Genomic DNA, 21,438 nt, shown 5'->3' on the forward strand with positions numbered 1-21,438 from the left:
AGTGTTAAGCACTGCAACCTCCCTGAGAGGCCTGTGATTGTCCCACTTTACAAATGGGGAAACCGAAGCAGGGAAGGCAAGTGATCTAATTCATGGCCACAAAGGAAGTCAGTCTCAGAGCCAGGGATGACGGCTCAGGAGTTCCTGGCTACCAGCCATGTGCTCAGGTCACTAGCCTACACCTTATTGTAAATAAGATAGGTCCCATATTCCAAGGACTATTAATAAAAACGTAATATTAAAATACAGAGTTTTGTCCTTGAAAATAAGATGCCTGTGAAAATATGGGCAGCTTTCTGCCCTCCTCTTGCATGATGATAACCAGGGCACGCTTCCTGCTCACACCTGTTTGACAGGAGTGTCATTTAAGCACACGTCGTGTGTGCTGATCGGTGCTTCGAGGGTCCCCGCCCCCCATAGCAGGTACCTGAACTATTGCACACGCATCTAGCACAAACAAGCGTGATGCAGGAAGGTACCCCCAAAGTGAGGTGATCAGCTTAGTAAAAGAGGTGAGTTTCAAGGAACAGAGTGGACCTAGTGACGGGGGACCAGAGTGGACCTAGTTCCAGCCATAAGGTTGCGGTAGAAGCAGCCGCATGGCCAGGAGTGGGCGAAGATGGAGGTGCAGGCAGAACTGACATCTAGGCAGTGGGTGTCGGTGCGTTCTGAGCCTCTAGGGCACTGTGTGTGCGTGTTGTGTTCTTCACAACATTTAGTACCACAGTAGTTCAAAGTTTGAGCCTGGAGTGCATGGCAGTGGCAACAGCTGCCCGCTTATGGTAGCGTGGCTGCATCATGTGTTCCCTGCAGGCTAGGAAAAGAGCTGCTTTCCTGTTTAACACAGTGTGTTTTTAATGTCCTGTGTAGATTTTTCTCAGTCGTGTGCAATTTATTGTAGGATGTTGCATAGGTTGTATAGATAGTATATAGTTTAAAATGACTAGCTTCTGCCTTGCACTCTGGGCAAAATGCATAATCTTTCCTGGCAGATGCATTGCCTTTGAAGCAAGAATATTTTGCACTTGCATAATATCATTCATGTGATGGCCTCAAAGCACTTTATAGACATCAGTAACTTCACAGGAGCCTTCTGAGGCGGGGAAGGCTTGCAGATGATTAAACTAAGGTAGAGCATGGTTTAGCATGATTAAGTGGCTGGCCCAAACTGATACAGTGCGAGAAGGGGTAATAGGACGCAATGATCCAGTTTCCCAGGCCCCTCTGACCACCAGACAAATATTCCCTCTTCAGAGCATAGCGTCCTCAGCAGGCGCAAACAGGGAATGATCAAGGGATTATCTTCCTGGTTTAATGTCTCTCTATTGTAGCTTCCCACAGCGTTGCAGCAGCCTTCCAATAAAACACTTTTCTACTCCTTTCAATTAAATACACTTACAGCTGGCTTTGTAGTTACAAAGAACACTCGATAAATATCATAAAAATGTAATGAGTTACTACGTCGGCTTGGCAGGTGTGTGGTGCAGCTGCTGTTTACAGATGGTATGGGCTACAGTGAAGTTCAGAAAGGAAAGAAAGCAATGGGAGAGGGACAGGGAACCCTTTAAAAAGGATATTAATGAAGCCAGAGGGCCTGTGTATCTGAACAGAGGGAGTCAGGGCTCAAAAGCTAGCTCCTTATTAACTGTGTAGTTTACTGTAAGTACCTGAACAAATGGACTTTGACCATCCTGAAAGGAAAGATTTTTAAGAATGGGCATCATTCTCACAGCCTCAATTTGTACAAATCCTAAAATCCATCCCAGGAGACAGTCAGAAGGGAAGAGGACTCAGCAGCATATTCTGGGCTGCACAAAACCAACCAGCTAGGACAGAAATAGATTCAGCAGTGTTCTCTTAAGTACAGATTCATATTCTCTCTCCCCCCCCCCCCCCGAGGAGTAAAGGCTCAATCCCACACGCCCCCCACACACCACTATACTCCCCTTCCTTCCCCCTCCTGACTTCACACGTTCTCAGGAACCCTGTGTTGTAGCAACAATCCAGCTGGCAGAGGAATCTTTCAGCTCTGTTCCTTGAATGCAGCAATGGCTTCAGAGTGATTTTTATATATTCAGCCGGGTATGTATATAGAAATGAATAGTAAAATGTTATTACAGGCAATCTACCCTCCAGTTCTGCATATGTTTTTAAATGCAACCTTAAAAGTGAAAGTCAAACTTGCTTGGCATGGACATCAGTCTGATATGTAAAGCCCTGTGGGATACGACAGGAGAAAGGATTCTACTAGGTGCTACTGGTTTTAGGTTCAGTTTTGTATCTGCACTGCTCTGATAGGGTCAATCTGAGAGCAGTTGTCTGCCTGGTGTGGTTTAGGCAAGGTGAATTGGGCGCCAGGCCTTTATTTTTCCTAGTATTTACCCAGGAAGTTGAATGGGGTGAGGAATGCAAACTGAGGAGTGCTAGAGGGAAGCTGGTGAGGTGACAGCTGCAATGGGAATGTGATCATGAAGTGGTTACACTTTGACCTTTACCAAAAGGGGGGTGGTCTCATTTGTATATTTTCTTGTCGAGCCACTGACTTCCCTTAACCCTTAAGGCTCTGCAAGGGAGTGTACTCCCATAAGCGCCTAACTCTTTGCTGCCTGATCCAAGCATTCCCAGCCAAGATTTTCAAGAGTAACTGGTTTTGAGTGGCCAAGTGGAGACGCCTTAGAATGGCCCGTTTGTCAGAAAGTGCTGAGTACCCGCTCTCTGGCAGTGAAGCTCCTTTGAGGTGTCTTGAATGGGAGACCCCAAAATGCTAGTCACTTCTGAAAATCTGGGCCTCCATCACTGTCAGTCGCTGAGCCTACCACCCCCCCCCCCAACCCTGACTCCTAAGCATGAGTCGCAACTCAAACTCTCTCCCAGCCGTTGAATCTTCAGCTCTAGGGCCCTTTTCTCCACCAGTCTCGTCTGCTGTCCTTCCCCACAGCTGCCGGACACTCAACAAAATCCCCGACTCTTCTCCCCATCTCCCTAACTTTCCCACAAGTGGTTCTGTCACTGCTTGTCCTTGGCTACGCTGTGCCAAGGTGGGAGAGGCACTCTTTCATGCGGTGTTGGTGTAGCTGTCGGTTACACTCGCTGTTGGAGGGTTCAGCTGCCCCCATGGACAGGGAGGAGTAGCTTTTGTCCTTAAACAGACTTAAAATTTAAGTGAATAAAGTGTTGCTGGAGGGGAAGGCATGGTGTTGGCGAGGAACTTCCGAGTTCCAAACCTGACAGAGTCCCTGTCCTTAGTGTCATAGGTGGTGGGCATGATAGGTCAGGGGAGGCTTAGCCTCCGCTGGCATAGCTGATGCCACCCTGCTGAGGGATACCTGAGCCGTGGTGGCCCCGCCTGCCCTCTGCCTCTTCCCATCCCTGCTCCGCCCCTTCCGCGAGGCCCTCGCCACCTGTTGCTCCCTCGTGAGTCCTTCCTCTTCTCCACTCCACTTCCCACTCCGGAGGTCCCTGCTGATAGCCGTGTCCCTCCACTCCTCAAGGCCCCCCCTGCCTGCCGCTTGCTGCATCCCTCCTTTCCTCCGCCCCCCTCCCCCACGAGGCCACCCATGCTTTAGTGTATGTGGCTTTAAGTGGTCACTTAAGTTGTATCTCACAGAGTGTTGTGAAGATTGATTGGTTAGTGTTTGCACAATGCTTTGAAGGTAAAAAGTGCCTTTCAACTTATCGGCAGTGTGGTCCAGTGGGTAGGGCACTGACCAGGGGTGCAGAAGTTGTAGGTTCTAGTCCCACCTGTGACTCTAGGGAACTCTTTCTCCTACCACCGTGGGTATGACTTGTCTATTTAGGTTGTAAACTGTTTGGGTCAAGGATGGTCTCTTAGTATGTGTTTGTATAGTGCGTAGCACAACAGGGTCATAAGCTCATTTGGGACCACAAGGCCCTACAGTAATACAAGCCCCTAGTGCTAAATAGCCTTCATTATCAGGGATTGTTGTTTAAAATAGATTTTTTTTCCCCTCCAATTACTGTCCTGTAGCATAGCTGATCTTTCGGAGGCTGGCAGGTGGGAAAGGCACAAGAGTGGGCAGGCTGGGTCAGGCTTGACAAAGCCCTGGCTGGGATGATTTAGTTGGGGTTGGTCCTGCTTTGAGCAGGGGGTTGGACTAGATGACCTCCTGAGGTCCTTTCCAACCCTGATATTCCATGATTCTGTGACTGGCGTCTGCTAACAGCACAGCTGCTGGTGAACCATGCATGTTTTCAGATAACAGATATTTCTCTTGGAGGCAGGGCCGGCCTAAGGGGTGGGCCCCCTGGGCGCTCCATGCATCCAGGTCACTTTCCCCACCTGGGTTGTGCTGTGAGGTGAGCATCAGGAGCTGCTGTTCTCCTGCCCTCCCCTTACGCAGCCCAGGTGGGGAAGTGACCTGGATGCAGGGAGCCCTGATGTCGCTTCTCGCTCCCACCTCATAGCCCCCTAGCGTTCGAGTGGGGAGCGAGCAGCAATGTCAGCTGCTCCACGCATTCAGGTCAGTTTCCCCATGTGGGCACAGGAGGGAGTGCAGGGGTTATGGGTGATGGAGACACAGTGCAGGAGTTGGGGGGCAGGGGATGGGCAGATTGAGAGGGGCCATGGCGGGGGGCACCTCACCCATGGGGACCAAAGGCGCCAAAATACAAGTTCGCCCGGGCTGCCATTTTTTCCCTTAGGCCAGCCCTGCTTGGAGGAAAAGGACTATCTAAATGTCAGTGGGAATAGAGCTGTGCAAATAACCAGTTTTTGGTTTGTGGCTGAATCAGGGTGGGGGAGGAGATTCAGGTTGACCCAAAAATAAATATATTTTGAATTTTCTGGCAAAACTAGAAAGTTGAACATTTTTTTGTTTTGGGTCACGTGAAATGTTTCATTTGCTTCTGAAGTTTTAAAACTTTTTTGATTTAAGTGGAATAAAATTCAAAACAAAAAGTTTTTGAAGAAAAAATCAAAAGCTTTAATTTAGGACATGTAGCAAAATGTTTCAGCTTTTCAGAATTTTTTTTTCTTTTTCTTTTTTTGACCCAGACAATTTGGTGAATTTGACACGAATTCACCAGAATGTTTTGGTTGCCCAAATATGCCTTTTCAGTGAAAAAAGTTCTCAAGAAAATTGGCACAGCTCAAAGGGGGAAGGAGCGAATTGCTTTATCCACTGCAACCTGTCTAGTCTGGTAAGAATGCAAACTGATAAATAAGTGCCTTCCTATTAAACATTGACTTGGAAAGACACTGGGTTTTTTTATTTTTTTTTAAAATAAGTGCTTTTGTTACCAACCTAAGGTTAACTCCTCGTTGCCAAACAGTGTTCTCTGAGAGCTATTAATAAATCAGCCTTTCTGCCCCTATTCCTAAATTTAGGCAAACAAAGGGTGCCTTTATTGTAAATCTTTCTATTTTATTGTCGCAGTAGTTTATTCTGTGGGCCAGCTTTTCAAACAATGTCCTGTGGCTATGTCTTCACTGCAAAAAAAGGCAATCCCTAGGTGTGGGGTATAGGGTTGACCCTGACTAGCTACAGTGAGGTAAAAATTACCTGTGCTTTGTCTCCATTAGACTTTTATAGCAAATTAGCTATCTTGATGGGAAAATGCACCTTTTGGACAGCGAAGACATAGCCTGTAACTGTGAGTGCACGCTCAAGTCCTGCATTTGTGTTTACTGATGTCATTCTGCATGCAAATGTTGCATTCATTTATATGCATGTGCCATGCCTAACACAGTGGGGTCCTGGTCCTTGCACATGTGGATCTGACTATAGTATCAAGGCCTTTGACTGTAAACTCTTTGGGGGTGGGGACAGAGTCTTTTTACAGTCGATCACATTTCTATAAAGTGATCCTGGGAGACAAGATTGCAAAGCAGCAACATCCATTGCTTGTAATGTACTTCTGGGTGAAAAGACTAATGGGGAACAAAATACAAGCTGTGGAACAAAGGATAAAGGCTTGTGGGTAGTGAAGTTAATTTGAGATTGAAGGATGAGGTTCTGCAGGGGTTGGACAATGGCCAAACTGACCACAATGATACCAACGAGGCTTTGGGGGAAAATATCTGAGCGTATTACAGCTTGGCCACAGGCAGCTTGTGCACTAATGAAAGAAGGGAAATTTCACGGCAAGGCAATGTGGTAGTGATCAAGTGATGTGCTGGAGGCAATGAAAGAGGAGGAGGAAAGTTTTAAGTGGTGGCAGAAAATAAGAATGGAGTGCAAGCTGGTAAAGAAAATGGCCAAAAGAGCAGTGGCAGAAAGTAAGGGTCAGGCACTGAAAGCCTTATGTGCAGGACCACTTAAGAAGGAGGGGGAGAAAGGAGTATATAGATTAGCTAAGATTAGGCAAAAAAGCACAGAGGAAGCTGTGAAGCTTATGACAGAGTGCCTGGAGAATTGTTTTGGTGATGCTTGGGGTCGTGCCGTTTGCCGGAGACATATGTTGAGACTATCATGGACGTGTACCACGGTAGCACAATGGTCGTGAGAAGCAGCTGCTGCTGCAGGGAGTCATTCACTGCAAGGGTGGCTCTACATCGAGGATCGGCCTTCAGGCCATTCCTATTGGTGATTGGAAAGGACATATTGGTGCAGGAGATTAGGAGATCAGCTCAGTAGAGCACGCTTTGCGCCAAGGACATTATGTTGTGCTGTGAAGAGAAATATGGACTGGAAAAGGACCTAGAACTATGGAAGGCTGCATTAGAGGGAAATGGCTTACAAATCAGCTGACAAAAGGCTGAATACATGCAATGCTTCATTGAGAGGGACAACGAGAAGTTAGTAAAACAGGCTGGCATAGAGTTAAAGTCTATGCAACAATTTAAATATCTTGGTTCAGGGTTGAGGCATGATGGGAATGTCGATGCGGACGTTAGGAGCCACATGAAGAGCACTTGGTGTAAATGGAGGGAGTTGACGGGAATTCTCTGCAGTAAGAATATGCCAAGTAAACTAAAGAGCAAAGTATATAAGATCATGATTAGGCCAGCCATAATGTATGGGGTCAGAATGATCGCCAATGAGGAAGAGAGAACAACAGCTACTTCAGACAGCCAAACTGAGAATGCTAAAGTGGACACTGAGTAAGACGAGAGCTACCCAGTGAAATGGTACAAGCCATGATGCAGCTATCCCCCATCACAGAAAAGCTGAGGGCATATCAACTGACATGGCCGGGTCATGTGAGATGACAAGATGTGGGGTGTGTTGGCCAGAGAGTACAAGAGCTAGTAGTCAAGGGACAAAGACCACAAAGAAGACCTAGAAAATGGTGGTTTGAGATGGTGAAGGAGGACATGAAGAAGGTTGGCCTCAGGTTGGATGACACAGTTGGCAAGAACACTTGGAGATGAAGAACAAGAGCTGCTGACCTTGATTGATGGGACAAATTGAAGGCAAAGGAGAAGAAAGACATTCTGGTACCATTGTCATTAAGTACATCAGGGTAGATGAGAGGGCTAGCTGAGTTGAGCTAAAGGAAGTTGATGAACGACTTCTGGGGAAATTCTGCGCCATTGTGGTGCAACAGAAAAATGCCCATTCCCACAGATGCCCTTTGCTTCCTTACAGAAAATGATTTCTGTTGGGGTGGGGAAGCAAAGAGAAGCTACACCAGTGTTCACTCACCCCTCCCCGGCAACTCAGATGCTTCTGTTCGGGCAGTTGGGGGAGAAGTAAATCACTGGGGGGGGGGGGGGGGGGGAGGGGAAGGGGAACTGGGGCTTCCCTGGCCAGCCAGGGACATTAGTCTTGGCTGGGCGGGGGGATGGGGGGAGGAGGAGGAGGAAGAGGAGGAGGAGGAGGATGGAGATGGAGTTTCTCCTCCCCCTTCCCTTCCCGGCTGCTCTGTGCAGGGCTGGGTCAGATCAATCCCCAGAAAGTTCTTCTGGCTGCAGGAAGCTCTGCACCTCAGGAGGGGCTTGGGAGGGAGAGTTCTGAGGGGTGTGTGTGTGAAGCTCAGTTTTTGAGCAGGGGGTTGGACTAGATGACCTCCTGAGGTCCCTTCCAACCCTGACATTCTATGATTCTATGATTGAAATAAGTAGTTTTACGGCTGACATCACTGGGCCCAGGCTTGACCTGTGAAGAGCAAACAGAACAGTTTAAGTGAATGGGAGTGAAAATAGCAAGGTATGCAACTGAATGCCGGGGAAACACTCAAATAAAACAACATAAGCGATGTTTGATGCCAGTAAAGGGATTCGAGTAAGAAATGATCCCAGTGAGCCAAGGAGGTAGTGGAATGTCACCCAGTGTCAGGACTTCAGACAGCCAAGAGAATAATCCCTGAAATCAGAGTTTTATCAAAGAAACATAGATTTAAGCTTAAGTGTCAAAAAGCACAGACTTAATGGCATATAGGTGTGTTTAAAATGATCATATTTACACTATCAAGGACATACATTATATAGTAATATTTGTTTCCAGCACCTTCAATCAGTGTAAATTGAGTGTTTTTTTTATTTTTAAGCTATCACTCCATTTACACATTGTGGTATAATATTCTAATGGACACAAATCCTTGTTCATTCTCTCTCTCTCTGTGTCATAAAATTCTGCTGAGATGCAGGAGGCCGGGGTCATGGTACACTACAGATGGCTGACAGCCTCTTTTTCCCTATTTATTTAATTTTAGAAATCTAATCATGATGCATCAGAACCTTTCTAATCTTTCTAATGTGTTTTGTGCAAACAGCTTGGCTGAGTGCAGAGTTTTATTTGCTTTGGGAGTGCATTAATTTTTCCAGAATTAAGAAACATGACATGATAAAATGCCCTGTATATTTCACAAGATACCATTCTCTGACACTGCTGCTGTCAACAGAAACATGCAGCTTGCTGTGCTGGGAAGTACCAAGGGATTCTTGAGAGGAGGGAACTATAGAATCATAGAATATCAGGGTTGGAAGGGACCTCAGGAGGTCATCTAGTCTAACCCCCTGCTCAAAGCAGGACCAATCCCCAACTAAATCATCCCAGCCAGGGCTTTGTCAAGCCTGACCTTAAAAACTTCTAAGGAAGGAGATTCCTCCACCTCCCTAGGTAACGCATTCCAGTGTTTCACCACCCTCCTAGTGAAAAAGTTTTTCCTAATATCCAACCTAAACCTCCCTCACTGCAACTAGGAGACCATTACTCCTTGTTCTGTCATCACCTACCACTGAGAACAGTCTAGATCCATCCTCTTTGGAAACCCCTTTCAGGTAGTTGAAAGCAGCTATCAAATCCCCCTCATTCTTCTCTTCCGCAGACTAAACAATCCCAGTTCCCTCAGCCTCTCCTCATAAGTCATGTGTTCCAGTCCCCTAATCATTTTTGTTGCCCTCCGCTGGACTCATTCCAATTTTTCCATATCCTTCTTGTAGTATGGGGCCCAAAACTGGACACAGTATGAGGCCTCACCAATGTCGAATAGAGGGGAATGATCACATCCCTCGATCTGCTGGCAATGCCCCTACTTATACATCCCAAAATGCCGTTGGCCTTCTTGGCAACAAGGGCACACTGTTGACTTGTATCCAGCTTCTCGTCCGCTGTAACCCCTAGGTCCTTTTCTGCAGAACTGCTGCCTAGCCATTCAGTCCTAAGTCTGTAGCGATGCATGGGATTCTTCCGTCCTAAGTGCAGGACTCTGCACTTGTCCATGTTGAACCTTATCAGATTTCTTTTGGCCCAATCCTCCAATTTGTCTAGGTCCCTCTGTATCCTATCCCTACCCTCCAGCGTATCTACCTCTCCTCCCAGTTTAGTGTCATCTGCAAACTTGCTGAGGGTGCAATCCACACCATCCTCCAGATCATTTATGAAGATATTGAACAAAACCGGTCCCGACCCTTGGGGCACTCCACTTGCTACCGGCTGCCAACTAGACATGGAGCCATTGATCACTACCCGTTGAGCCTGACAATCTAGCCAGCTTTCTATCCACCTTATCGTCCATTCATCCAGCCCATACTTCAGCTTGCTGGCAAGAATACTGTGGGAGACCGTGTCAAAAGCTTTGCTAAAGTCAAGGAATAACACGTCCACTGCTTTCCCTTCATCCACAGAACCAGTTATCTCATCATAGAAGGCAATTAGATTAGTCAGGCATGACTTGCCCTTGGTGAATCCATGCTGACTGTTCCTGAACACTTTCCTCTCCCCTAAGTGCTTCAGAATTGATTCCTTGAGGACCTGCTCCATGATTTTTCCAGGGACTGAGGCTGACTGGCCTGTAGTTCCCAAGATCCTCCTCCTTCCCTTTTTTAAAGATGGGCACTACATTAGCCTTTCTCCAGTCGTCCGGGACCTCCCCCGATCGCCATGAGTTTTCAAAGATAATGGCCAATGGCTCCGCAATCACATCCACCAACTCCTTTAGCACTCTTGGATGCAACGCATCCGGCCCCATGGACTTGTGCTTGTCCAGCTTTTCTAAATAGTCCTGAACCACTTTTCTCCACAGAGGGCTGGTTACCTCCTCCCCATGCTGTGCTACCCAGTGCAGCAGTCTGGGAACTGACCTTGTTCCTGAAGACAGAGGCAAAAAAAGCATTGAGTACATTAGCTTTTTCCACATCCTCCATCACTAGGTTGCCTCCCTCATTCAGTAAGGGGCCCACACTTTCCCTGACTTTCTTCTTGTTGCTAACATACCTGAAGAACCCTTCTTGTGATTCTGAACATCTCTTGCTAGCTGCAACTCCAGGTGTGATTTGGTCTTCCTGATTTCACTCCTGCATGCCCGAGCAATATTTTTTTACTCTTCCCTGGTCATTTGTCCAATCTTCCACTTCTTGTAGGCTTCTTTTTTGTGTTTAAGATCAGCAAGGATTTCACTGTTAAGCCAAGCTAGTCGCCTGCCATAATTACTATTCTTTCTACACATCAGGATGATTTGTCCCTGTAACCTCAATAAGGATTCTTTAAAACACAGCCAGCTTTCCTGGACTCCTTTCCCCCTCATGTTATTCTCCCAGGGGATCCTGCCCATCAGTTCCCTGAGGTTGTCAAAGTCTGCTTTTCTGAAGTCCAGGGTCCATATTCTGCTGCTCTCCTTTATTCCTTGTGTCAGGATCCTGAACTCCACCATCTCATGGTCACTGCCTCCCAGGTTCCCATCCACTTTTGCTTCCCCTACTAATTCTTCCCGGTTTGAGCAGCAAGTCAAGAAGAGCTCTGCCCCTACTTGGTTCCTCCAGCACTTGCACCAGGAAATTGTCCCCTACCTATTCCAAAAACTTCCTGGATTGTCTGTGCACCACTGTATTGCTCTCCCAGCAGATATCAGGGGGATTGAAGTCTCCCATGAGAACCAGGGCCTGCAATCTAGTAACTTCCATTAGTTGCCGGAAGAAAGCCTCGTCCACCTCATCCCCCTATAACTGTAGCTTACTTAAAAAACAAACCAAAAAAAGTTCCGAGTATCCCCTACATCCTGTTGAATACAGGCATGTATTCTTAACATGTCAAGATGACCCTGACATGTTATCTTTAACATAATTAATACACCTGATAGTTACTGCTGTATTGTGGCATTTGATCTGCTTGATGAGTTAAGAAATGTATATACCTAGGTATACAGTGTTCTTAGGTGTGACCTTTTAAATATTTAGTTTAGTGGAGTAGTGATAAGCCTCCACTAATGGATGCATTTAGCTGTTCTGTTTTTGCTGTGTTTGCTAGAAACCACAATTCCCCTTTGTGCAAAGGACATCAGTGACGATTTGAGGAAGAAGTTTGCTTTTCTTTCTGGTGAGTATGGTAAATGTTCCCCATGGTCTCTGTGTAAAGTAATTTAATTTGCTGCATGAACCTATGCACTGTTTGGCAAAATGATACTATACACAGCTGATTATTCATCAGGTCATCTCTGGTGCCACTAGAAGTGTTGTTAATAAAACATTGTGGCAGTTTGAAAGACCAGTTTAGGTTTCTTTCTCAAGCCATGCTACAAAATATTCCACTCTTCATACATTTAGAGTATTCACAAGTATGGTGCTTTGAAATAGAATATGTTTCTATAGGTTTGTGGCCAGTTTACAAGTATTAACCCTTTTTTTCCTGACTTCTTTGCCATCACATCCTAAGTATGCTGATACAGAGATTAAGTGATACAGCTGGTTACCCCTCCCACACCCCAACATCTGATAGTTTTGATAGTTCTAACTCTTTTATGTGGGAAATGTGCCTTTGAAACCCAAGCTAGAATTTGGCCCATAATACTGAAACATTTTAGGGGCCAATTCCCAGGTCCTTTCTTAGTTTTTCGTCTGATCCCTCCTGAGGAAAGTTCCTGCCTGAAGATAGGTTCTATTGAAAATAGCACCCCTTATGTCCCATTTTCAAAAGTGATTTTATGGTATGTCCACACTGGAATAAAAGACATGGGGCTGGCCTGAGTCAGCTTACTTGGGCGTATGGGGCTCGGGCTGCAGGCCTAAAAGTTGCTGTTCAAACTCTGGCTTGAACCTGAGATCTGGGATCCTCCTCCCTCGTGAGGTCCCCGAGCTTGGGCTCCAGTCTTGGCCCGACTGTCTACACAGCAATTTTACAGCCCCACAGCCCAGGTCCTGCGAGCCCAAGTCAGCTGACCCAGGCCATCCACAGGCGTTTAATTGCTGTACCCTTAGAAACCGAAGGGTAAAATTTTCAGAAGTGCCTAAAGGCCAGATTGTTTAAGGTAATTAGGTGTCTACTGGGATTTTCAAAAGCACCTCCACACCTATCTGCATTGTTAGGCATATAGATACCTTTAAAAATCAGATCCTAAGTGTCTTAGGAGCCCAAATCTCATTGACGCTCAGTGAGACTTAGGCTCCCAAGTGTCACGTCTGAAAATGGGATTTAGGGGCATTTGAAAATCGTACCAAAGAATTTATTAGAAAATGATTATCTTCCTGCAGAATTTTTGAAAATTCTATCCCTATGTAGGCTGGTCATCTTTCTCCCCAGTCCAAGAAGGATGGACCCCATACCCTGATTGGGCCCTCTTCCTCAGGGCTTCGTTTACTGGGGGCACCGACAGTCTTTCACAAAAACCCAAGAATAAACAGTTCAACATAGATCCAACAGTTAGTTCCCTTGACCTAGGCCATTCTTGCCAGAACCTCCCTGCTTCTGGCAGGTCTTCCTCAGTCCTCCTATGAGCCATCTGCCTCGGAGTCATCCTACCTCATGGCCTATACAGGAACCAGCCTGCTTCCTGTAGCTCTCCACCTCAATGGAGCTCTTTATAGGAATCGCCTAACCCGGTGGGTCTGATCATTCCCTCTACCTGGCCCAAACACCTGGTCTTAAAGAACAATGCTGACTGGTCTCTGGTCTTCACAGGGGCAGACCACCTAGTACACCCTGCTATAAAGAATTCCATTGGATTGTTCCTAAACCCCATGGTTAAGTGTATGATTTTTCTCTTCAGTTTCAGGATCATGAAAACATGGAGCTTTTGGATTGGGTCATTTGGATTTCTCTCCAGCACTTCCATGTTGCAGTACCAAACTGTTTGTTCTCACCAGCAGGTGCCAGTAACACCCTGTTGGTATTGCAATGAGGATACACTTTTATGAAAAAATCCTGCCCTGGGTTGCATAGGTGCAATGATGGAATAGGAGGAGAAAAGATGCCAGGATTCTCTCTCTTCCCCATCCCTTCGGTGCACCCTCAAAGCAACTGGGCAGGAATCCAACAGGGCAGGCTCATGGCATGAGGGCACAGTGAGTCCCCGGCAACCATGAATGATGCCGATGGTTGGCAGCAGAGGCTACGATGAGCAACAATGAATGCTGCAGTGTTTCCCCAGATCCTCCATGCCACAAATCACCCTGTCTAGTATTTGTAGGATGTGTCTGAGATCCTTAGCATAGGTAGAACCTGCTTTACTTCCTGACCTCGCCCCCCCCCCCAGCACCCACACCCTCTCCAATATACAAAGCTCAAAAGGGATAGGGTAGGATTTTGCCTTTAGTCTGTAGATGTTAAAGATGTGAGTGCTACTTATGACTACTATTGGGCTAGCTGCATGTTTTATTTTAAATTGGGGCTTTTTCGGCTTGGCATGGTTTCTGGACAAACTGTACAGACAAGCACTATTCTGTTACTTGTAGGTGGCCGAGGGAAAGACAACGGTTGGATCATCACGTTTCCTGAAAACTCCCATTTCAATGAAGCATCGGAGGAGGTTCTAACGAAAGTCTTAACATACTTAACTTCGGTCCCAAGGTACGGTGCTGCCTTCCCGCTTTCGTGCTTCGTTGGCAGAGGCTCCCATCTGATCTGGTGTCGGACATGTGAGCTGCGATACAATTGCCTCATTGTGAATGAAGCTAGCTAGAGAAGGAAGAAATTACCTGCAAAGCCTCATGATGTTGAGCCAGAGTGTTACATTGGTATTTCTTATACCGATAACTACATAATAAAAAGTAGATTTTTGTCCCTATTGGTTGCTGGTTTCATAAACTTACCTGATGACGACAATAATTAATGGAATCACTTGGCTTAATCTTAGATGGGTGTCAGCACTCAAAAATGATAAGCCACTGGCAAGTCATTTGGGATATATTTTGCACATGCAAGTGGAGAGTATGTTAATTTGGAAAAAGAGAGAGACACCTTGAGAAGTAAAATAACTAAAAGAACAAAGCCATTTCGTTTAATACCTTCCCAGATCATTATACTTGCTCTCCTGGTGCTGTACTGCATTTTCCAGTACCGTTTTTCTATAGCAACATTTACTCGCTGACAGTCTACCAGTCCCACAAGGTAGTTACACTAGGATTAATGGATCTGAACAATTTCTTGTTCCTGAGGTTGGTGGTTTGAAGTTACCTGAAATGCTTAATCTCTTTTTTCACTCCATATCACCTATTTTGGCAAATTGCTTGCTACAGAGGGAGCAGGGTGAAGAAGACATCTAGGTGGCCATCAACTACTGTCCTGGAAAAGTGCCATGAGTTTTCTCACAAACTCAAGGACAAAGAGTCCCTGGGTTCTCGTGCCCTAGTTAATTCTTGAGTGACTTGCATTCTACATCTACCCTCCTCATAGTTGTGCTGGTAACAGAGCAAAACTCCCAGGGCAGCTAGGTTGTATGCAGTGTGGTTATAGTTGTGTTGGTCCCAGGATATTAGGTGGCAGTCCCTGCTAGCCACCAGTTCCTCCAAGAGAGGGCTTCTGTCAGCGTAGCCTTCCGAGTAGAGCTGGGCATGTGCAAACGGACCTTGCAGTCTCTGGTGGTGAACCAGCCTCTGCAAGGTCATAGGGTCAGGCTCCATTTCCATCTCTAGTCATTTCTCTTCTGCTATTTCCCTTACTTGCCGCTTCTTCCTGCTTTACTCCCCCACCCGACTCCTCTCCTTTCCTTCATATCCTTTCACTTCCCATTCCCCTTTTCTGTGTTTCTTTCTCTCACTCTCACTCTTTGCTCAGATTTTTCTGTCTTCACTTCACACACTGCCAGGCAGCTTCATATCAGGCGATGGTTAAAACTTGGCATTCATGGAAACCAGGTCATAGAAAGATGGTTTTTTCTGAGTCTGTTGACAGTAGTGGTAATGCATCTCTGGTCAGCAGGGGGTGTGGCGTGTGACTATATGAGACCACTGCTCAACCTTGTTGATTGCAAAACGGACATACACTTAAAGAGTAGTAACCGGATTCCTAGATATGGTTGTACTTGTATCGTAGACAGGGGCTCATCTGAACACTTACGTTATCCCCCAGTGTGTAGAACTAGAATGCTGCTCAGTTATCTATTAGGGTTGGGATTTTCAAAGGAATTTAAGGGAGTTCTTAGGCTCCTTTGCAAATTCCAGCTCCAAAGTAATGTGGATTTGCAAGGAACTTTCCAAACTGCACACACAGCCCACTCAAGTGCAAATAAAATTCCCATCGAACAGGAGCAACTTTGCATGTTTCTAATGTCAAGCTTGCTGTCAAATAACAGTGAGGTAAGTTTGTTGAGTTTATTTCTGGAACCAACTGTAGAAAATAGTTTCAAATGGACTTTTAATGTTTATGAAAGGTGAGAGAGGTATTGTGTTCTGCGTATTTATGATAACTTTGTGTGTGTGTTTTTTACTGGGACTTAAATGGATTGCTCTCAAAATGTTACCTAGCTACTTGGTATTTTCTTGTCTTGTAGTCAACATGAAACCGACACAAAATTTATGCTAATCCTGGATAGAAGATTGGATACATGGACGTCTGTCAAAATGACTCTCCAAAGGATAGCAGTAAGCCCTTTTTATTGTTAAATGCTTTGTTAAGCTATTGAGTCGTCATGTACATTGTTTCAGATTTTGAAAACATCAGTAGACCAGACCTGTTGAACTAGTCTTTCTTTCAAGGCATTTCTATGACCCTTTTCACCATAGTAAAAGCAGGTATTATGATGTGCCTAATTTGTATGCATATTTTAGCTGTTTGGACATCCAACTGATCATTTGCCTGTGCTCATGCAAATTAGTCACACAGCTGTGTACACATTTTTGTGCCCTGCTCTGGGCATTTGATGTTTAGACAATCCATCTCAGCATATATGCTATGTGTAGATTCTGATTTTTAGCAGCAGATGATTATTTTACCCTTAATTGGGCAATGTTTTATTTACTGCAAAATAGCCTTCAAAATAGTTCCCTGCCCTAATTTTTATATGTAAAAAATCAGGGAAAAACTACTTTGAAGGTTATATGTGTGTGCCCATGTATATAATGGGGTAACTGTAGACTGTATCCAAAATGATACAGGGATTGGGACCCAGACCTCAGAGCAGATGCATCTCATAGTCTTGCATGGATCAGCCTCAGAAACAATTATTGAGCCTGTCCAGTAACTGCCACACTCTGTTCTGGATGTTTCTCGATTCTTCTAGCTGACTTGCTCTGCCCTGCTCCCTGCAAGTGTGTGGAGATGTAATATCCAGCTAAGATCCATGTCTCCTTCCCACTGCTTCTCTCCTTCTCCTCTGGAGAAACAAACTAAAATGCTGCCATATAAAGCACGTGTGTACAGATATATGTATATAAAATGTGTCTCTCTTAATTAACTAGAGCAGATGTACCATCAGATGCTGAATAAATCTCACAAGTAACACTCCCCTCCCCAGTCAACAGTATGTGATCTTTTGCAAAAATTAATATGTAGTCTAAAAGTGCTACACTGGTGTACATAAAAATTCAATTTTATAATGAATGGAGGCTGTACTAAAAAGCTGGCAGTGAAAGGCCAGATCTAAACTGACCTTGCTACAGAGGAAGGTGAAAAAGAAATGTTCTGAAAAGGTCACAATCATCACCGTCGCCTCCTCCTGTAACACAGGGCAAGTCTACACTACTTCTCTTCGGCGTAGCTGCTCCGTTTTTGGTGGGGATGCACTATGTCCATGGGAGAGCACTCTCCTGTTGGCATAATTACTCCATCTTGGTGAGAAGCGGAAGCTCAGTCAGCGGGAGAGTGTCTCAGGCCAACATAGCACTGGTATGGACAGCGCAAAACATGCATATCTGGATGGGAGGGCTTTTTCACACCCCTGAGCGACATAAGTTATATCAACTTAGGTTGTGGTGTACACCTGCCCACAAAGAGGCACTTCAGATGAAGAGTTGGATATGAAAACTCAGCGGATAGAGAATGAGGCAAAGAGTTTATCAAGAAGAGCGTATAAGTTAGACCACTTTGCACCGAAATCTCGTTGGGCTAGCTGATGCCCCATCAGGTCAGATCTTAAGCGTTAACAAGTGTTTGACTGTTGCTGAATGTGGCATTAAGGACATTTTTGCTGATAAGCATCTAGTGGCAGTAATGGTATTTTTGGATAGTTAAAATAAATCATGACTGTCAGAGCCTGGTCCTATTGCCTTTACACGGGCAACACTTGCATTGATCCCAGCGGGGGCTTTTTCTGGTTCAGGACTGGCCCTTGAATGCCGTTTTCCATTTAAATAGCTTGAAACCAATTTTTTAGAATGGGAGCTTTACTTGCCTGTCCTGATTTAGCTTTCACAAAAGTGCCTGCCCTTTACATTTCATTTTAAATGGTACATGAGCATGTGATCTCACAAGATATGCTCTGTGCATTTCCTTCTGCATCCTGTATATCTGAGCACTTAAGGCAGTGCTGTGTGCAAACAATACAGAGACACCCAATGTAACTAAGAATGAAAGACCAAAAAATCTGTGCACATCAAGTTGTAAGACTTTGGAGTTCTGCCTGTGAAAAGACAGGAGTAGGATCAGCCCTTAAGATGCCTCTCTCAGGTGCATGTAATTGGGAAAACAAACTAACTAGTTTTAAGATGGAGCTTGATAAGTTTCAGAGTAGCAGCCGTGTGAGTCTGTAAAAAGAAAAGGAGGACTTGTGGCACCTTAGAGACTAACCAATTTATTTGAGCATAACCTTTGGTGAGCTACAGCTCACTTCATCGGATGCATTCAGTGGAAAATACAGTGGGGAGATTTATATACACAGAGAACATGAAACAATGGGTGTTACCGTACACGCTGTAATGCCAGTGATCAGGTAAGGTGAGCTATTACCAGCAGGAGGGGGGCAGGAACCTTTTGTAGGGATAATCACTATCTTTTATTGGACTAACTTCTGTTGGCCAAGAGGCAAGCTTTTGAGTTTACACAGAGTTTTTTCTTCAGGTCGGTGTCTAACTACCTATTTGCAGACATGTATGCAGCGCTGTTGTAGCCATGTTGGTCCCAAGGTATTGGAGAGACAAGGTGGGTGAGGTGATAATCTTTTCTTGGACCAGTTTCTGTTGGTGAGAGAGACAAGCTTCCCAGCTTATTCCGCAGAGCTCTGTGACCTTATGAAGAATTCTGTGTAAACTCCAAAGCTTGTGTCTCACCCACACAAGTTGGTCCAGTAAAAGAGATCACCTCTCCCCCCCCCCCCCGTTTTGTCTCTCTGTTTGCAAATGTAAGTATCCGCCGGCTCACAGGATGCATGTGCAATGTATGTGCACGTTTGTACCATCCAATGTAGAACCTCAGGCCCTCCCTGTGAATCCCAGGCCTTAGGATTTGACCGGCTTCGCTTTTCTACGGCATAATTGGGCATATCATTTAAAGATACGTCTTTCAAGGCCCCCCCCTAATTCAAGACATGGGCGTTCTGCTTTCTGAAGGGCTCCCCAGAGAGCGCCCCCAGGAACGAAGAGCCCCCAACTCGAGGAAGATTTTTGGCATTCCACCTTAAAAAGAAAAAACGGAGGGAGCGGGCGAGAGTCAGTCGCCGTCCCCCCCCCCCGCCCCAGCCTGGTGCATGCCTGGTCCGCTCCCGCAGCCGCGCCCCGGGTGAGCCCCCGGGCTCGAGCTGGGATGAGGCGCGCGGGGCCCGAGCGAGGCGGAGCGGGGGCCGCGCTGGCAGCGGCGGCCGCGGCAGCTGTGCGGGGGGCCGGCTTGCGGGCGGGATTGGTCCGCCCCCGCTGAGCGGCGGCTCCCGCCCCGGCACGCCGCCCCGCCAGCCGAGGAAGGCGGCGATGGCCGAGGCGACCCCCGGCGGAGGCATGCGGCGGCTCCGGAGCAATGCGGTAAGGGCCCGGCCTGCCAGCTGCCCAGCCCGGGTTCGCGTGCAAGGCTGCGGCTGAACGGTGCCGGGACCAGGGCGACGCTGCCTTGGCATGCCCTGCATGCGGCCACCCGCCTGCTGCTTGCATCGCCCGCCCGAAAGCTGCGGGGAGGAGGGGGGAGATGTCAACCCTGTCCCCTGATGATTTCAGCCGAGCATCCCAGGACGCACGGTGAGGCGCGTCTCCTTTCGAAGGAGGCGTTGGATCCCCCGGAGATCTCTCTGCAGCCTTGTCCTGCGTGCTGAGGTTGCGTTAAAACCAACAAAATACCTAGCCGAAGGTTTTGTCTGCTGCTTTCCCCAGAAACCCTCTGCATTCCTGGGGAAAGGCCGTACCGAGAACATCCTGCGGTTGTAACGGCAGCTGGGCAGATGGAGGCTGCTATGGTGAACTCTGCCGCCGGCTCAGAGGGTACAATAAAGCTATCCGAGCATGGTGTAGCTTTGTTAGCTTCAGCAGAAGTAGAAGCTGCCCTACGACTGTCCCAGCGTTTTTGTTGCCTGACTTTGCTCTCCAAGGAGAGAAGAAAGTCACTAACTTTGCAATCTGTGTATTGATCCGTTTCCTGTGTCCGGGATCAAACTTCCTGGTGGATTTTCCTTTCCTCTTGGTCTGTTCTTCTTTCCCTGGGTGCAGGGAAATCCCAATGGAGGGTTGTCTATTCAGGGGGAGATTATGCTTTTAAATGTAATTCTGAGAAAAGATGGTAAATGCTTTTAGTGCAGAAAATTAAGTAAATAATGGCCATGTTCCTTCCAACCTATGTAAGTCCTAATGTAGTCACAAAACTGTGTGTATTGAAGACAGTAGGATGCTTCGCTCCCTAAAAGTGGATTACCCTTTTTGGGCTTAATTTTTTATGTCCTTCGAGCTTTAGGATCGTTTTTCAAAAAACCTAAATTATAGTGCTACTAAATAAGGAACGCTGTTAAAATATTATCAGCGGGTTGATTCTTTTTCATTGCACAGATTACTTTAAATTCTTTTCTAACTCTCACGTTATAGAGAATGCTAGAAGCTGGAGAAGGGAAGTTGAGTATAAAGGGTTCATGGGTCTTTTTACGAGGTTTTATCAAGTGACAATGATTCTCTTTAGTATAATGAATGGTAGGACTGGAAGTTCAGCTGGGTTAAGACGCTCCCTCTTTTGGATTTGAGGAGCATAGGGTGTGAAAGTGCCCCACATGTTCTTTCTCTGTCCTATTGTCGCATGACACATTTCTTGCCTTGGCTAATATTGGAGTTGAGCGCAAAGGTGCTGGCTAACCTCCATTAAGGTATAGAGAAGTGCAATGAAGCCTTCATAAACGTTAACTTTGAATAATTATTAAACCAGCTGATTTTTTATTTTTTATTTTCATCTATCATCTTTCCCCTTAAGTTAATACTACACAGAGGACACCTTTCTGCTGGTAGCAGACTTAAAGCAAGGGATTTTTCCATACGTAGTCCATACTAGATATTGATCTGCAAAAGGTACATTTCTTCGTCAAGTACATATCACCTTTTTGCTTCTCGTTAAGTGGTGACCTTGATTGAACATTGATAAAATCACCTTTCATGCAGGAAAATCTTAAAATGCTTTCTAAACAGTAGGAATCCTGTTTCCCATTCTGGAAATGCAGCTACCTCTTGGGTGAAACGTGACACATGTTTAATAGCAAACAGATCCTCTTACTTAAGTTTAGGATACAACATTTAAAAATACCATATCAGACTGGAATTTGCCTGTATCCCAGATGTGACAGCCTGGGATAAATCTGTGCCAGATTATGAACTCTATCTTGTATTATGTGTGAAAATGCTCGGAACTATGATTGCATAAGCCTGGACATGCCCAAAGGCAATCTACTGTACTTCATCCCAATGAATCGCAAGGCTTGAGAAAGATGTTTGAC

The 21,438-nt window shown here is 46.0% G+C and overlaps 1 protein-coding gene across 3 annotated transcripts in view; it reads left to right on the plus strand.

Moving 5' to 3' along the window:
* MCF2 (MCF.2 cell line derived transforming sequence) overlaps positions 1–21,438 on the plus strand; it is a 97,074-nt gene that overhangs the window by 10,861 nt on the left and 64,775 nt on the right. For 2 of the 3 annotated variants that reach the window (XM_048863781.2, XM_075132564.1), the window contains exons 2-4: positions 11,649–11,717; positions 14,069–14,183; positions 16,105–16,195. In XM_048863781.2, coding sequence (XP_048719738.1) covers positions 11,649–11,717; positions 14,069–14,183; positions 16,105–16,195 — 275 coding nt within the window. Of the gene's footprint in view, positions 1–11,648; positions 11,718–14,068; positions 14,184–16,104; positions 16,196–19,066; positions 19,502–21,438 lie in introns of those variants that run through there. The other variant, XM_048863780.2, reaches the window with a different exon arrangement.

Source organism: Caretta caretta, chromosome 9, assembly GCF_965140235.1.
Source record: "Caretta caretta isolate rCarCar2 chromosome 9, rCarCar1.hap1, whole genome shotgun sequence".
Classification (NCBI taxonomy): Eukaryota; Metazoa; Chordata; order Testudines; family Cheloniidae; genus Caretta; species Caretta caretta.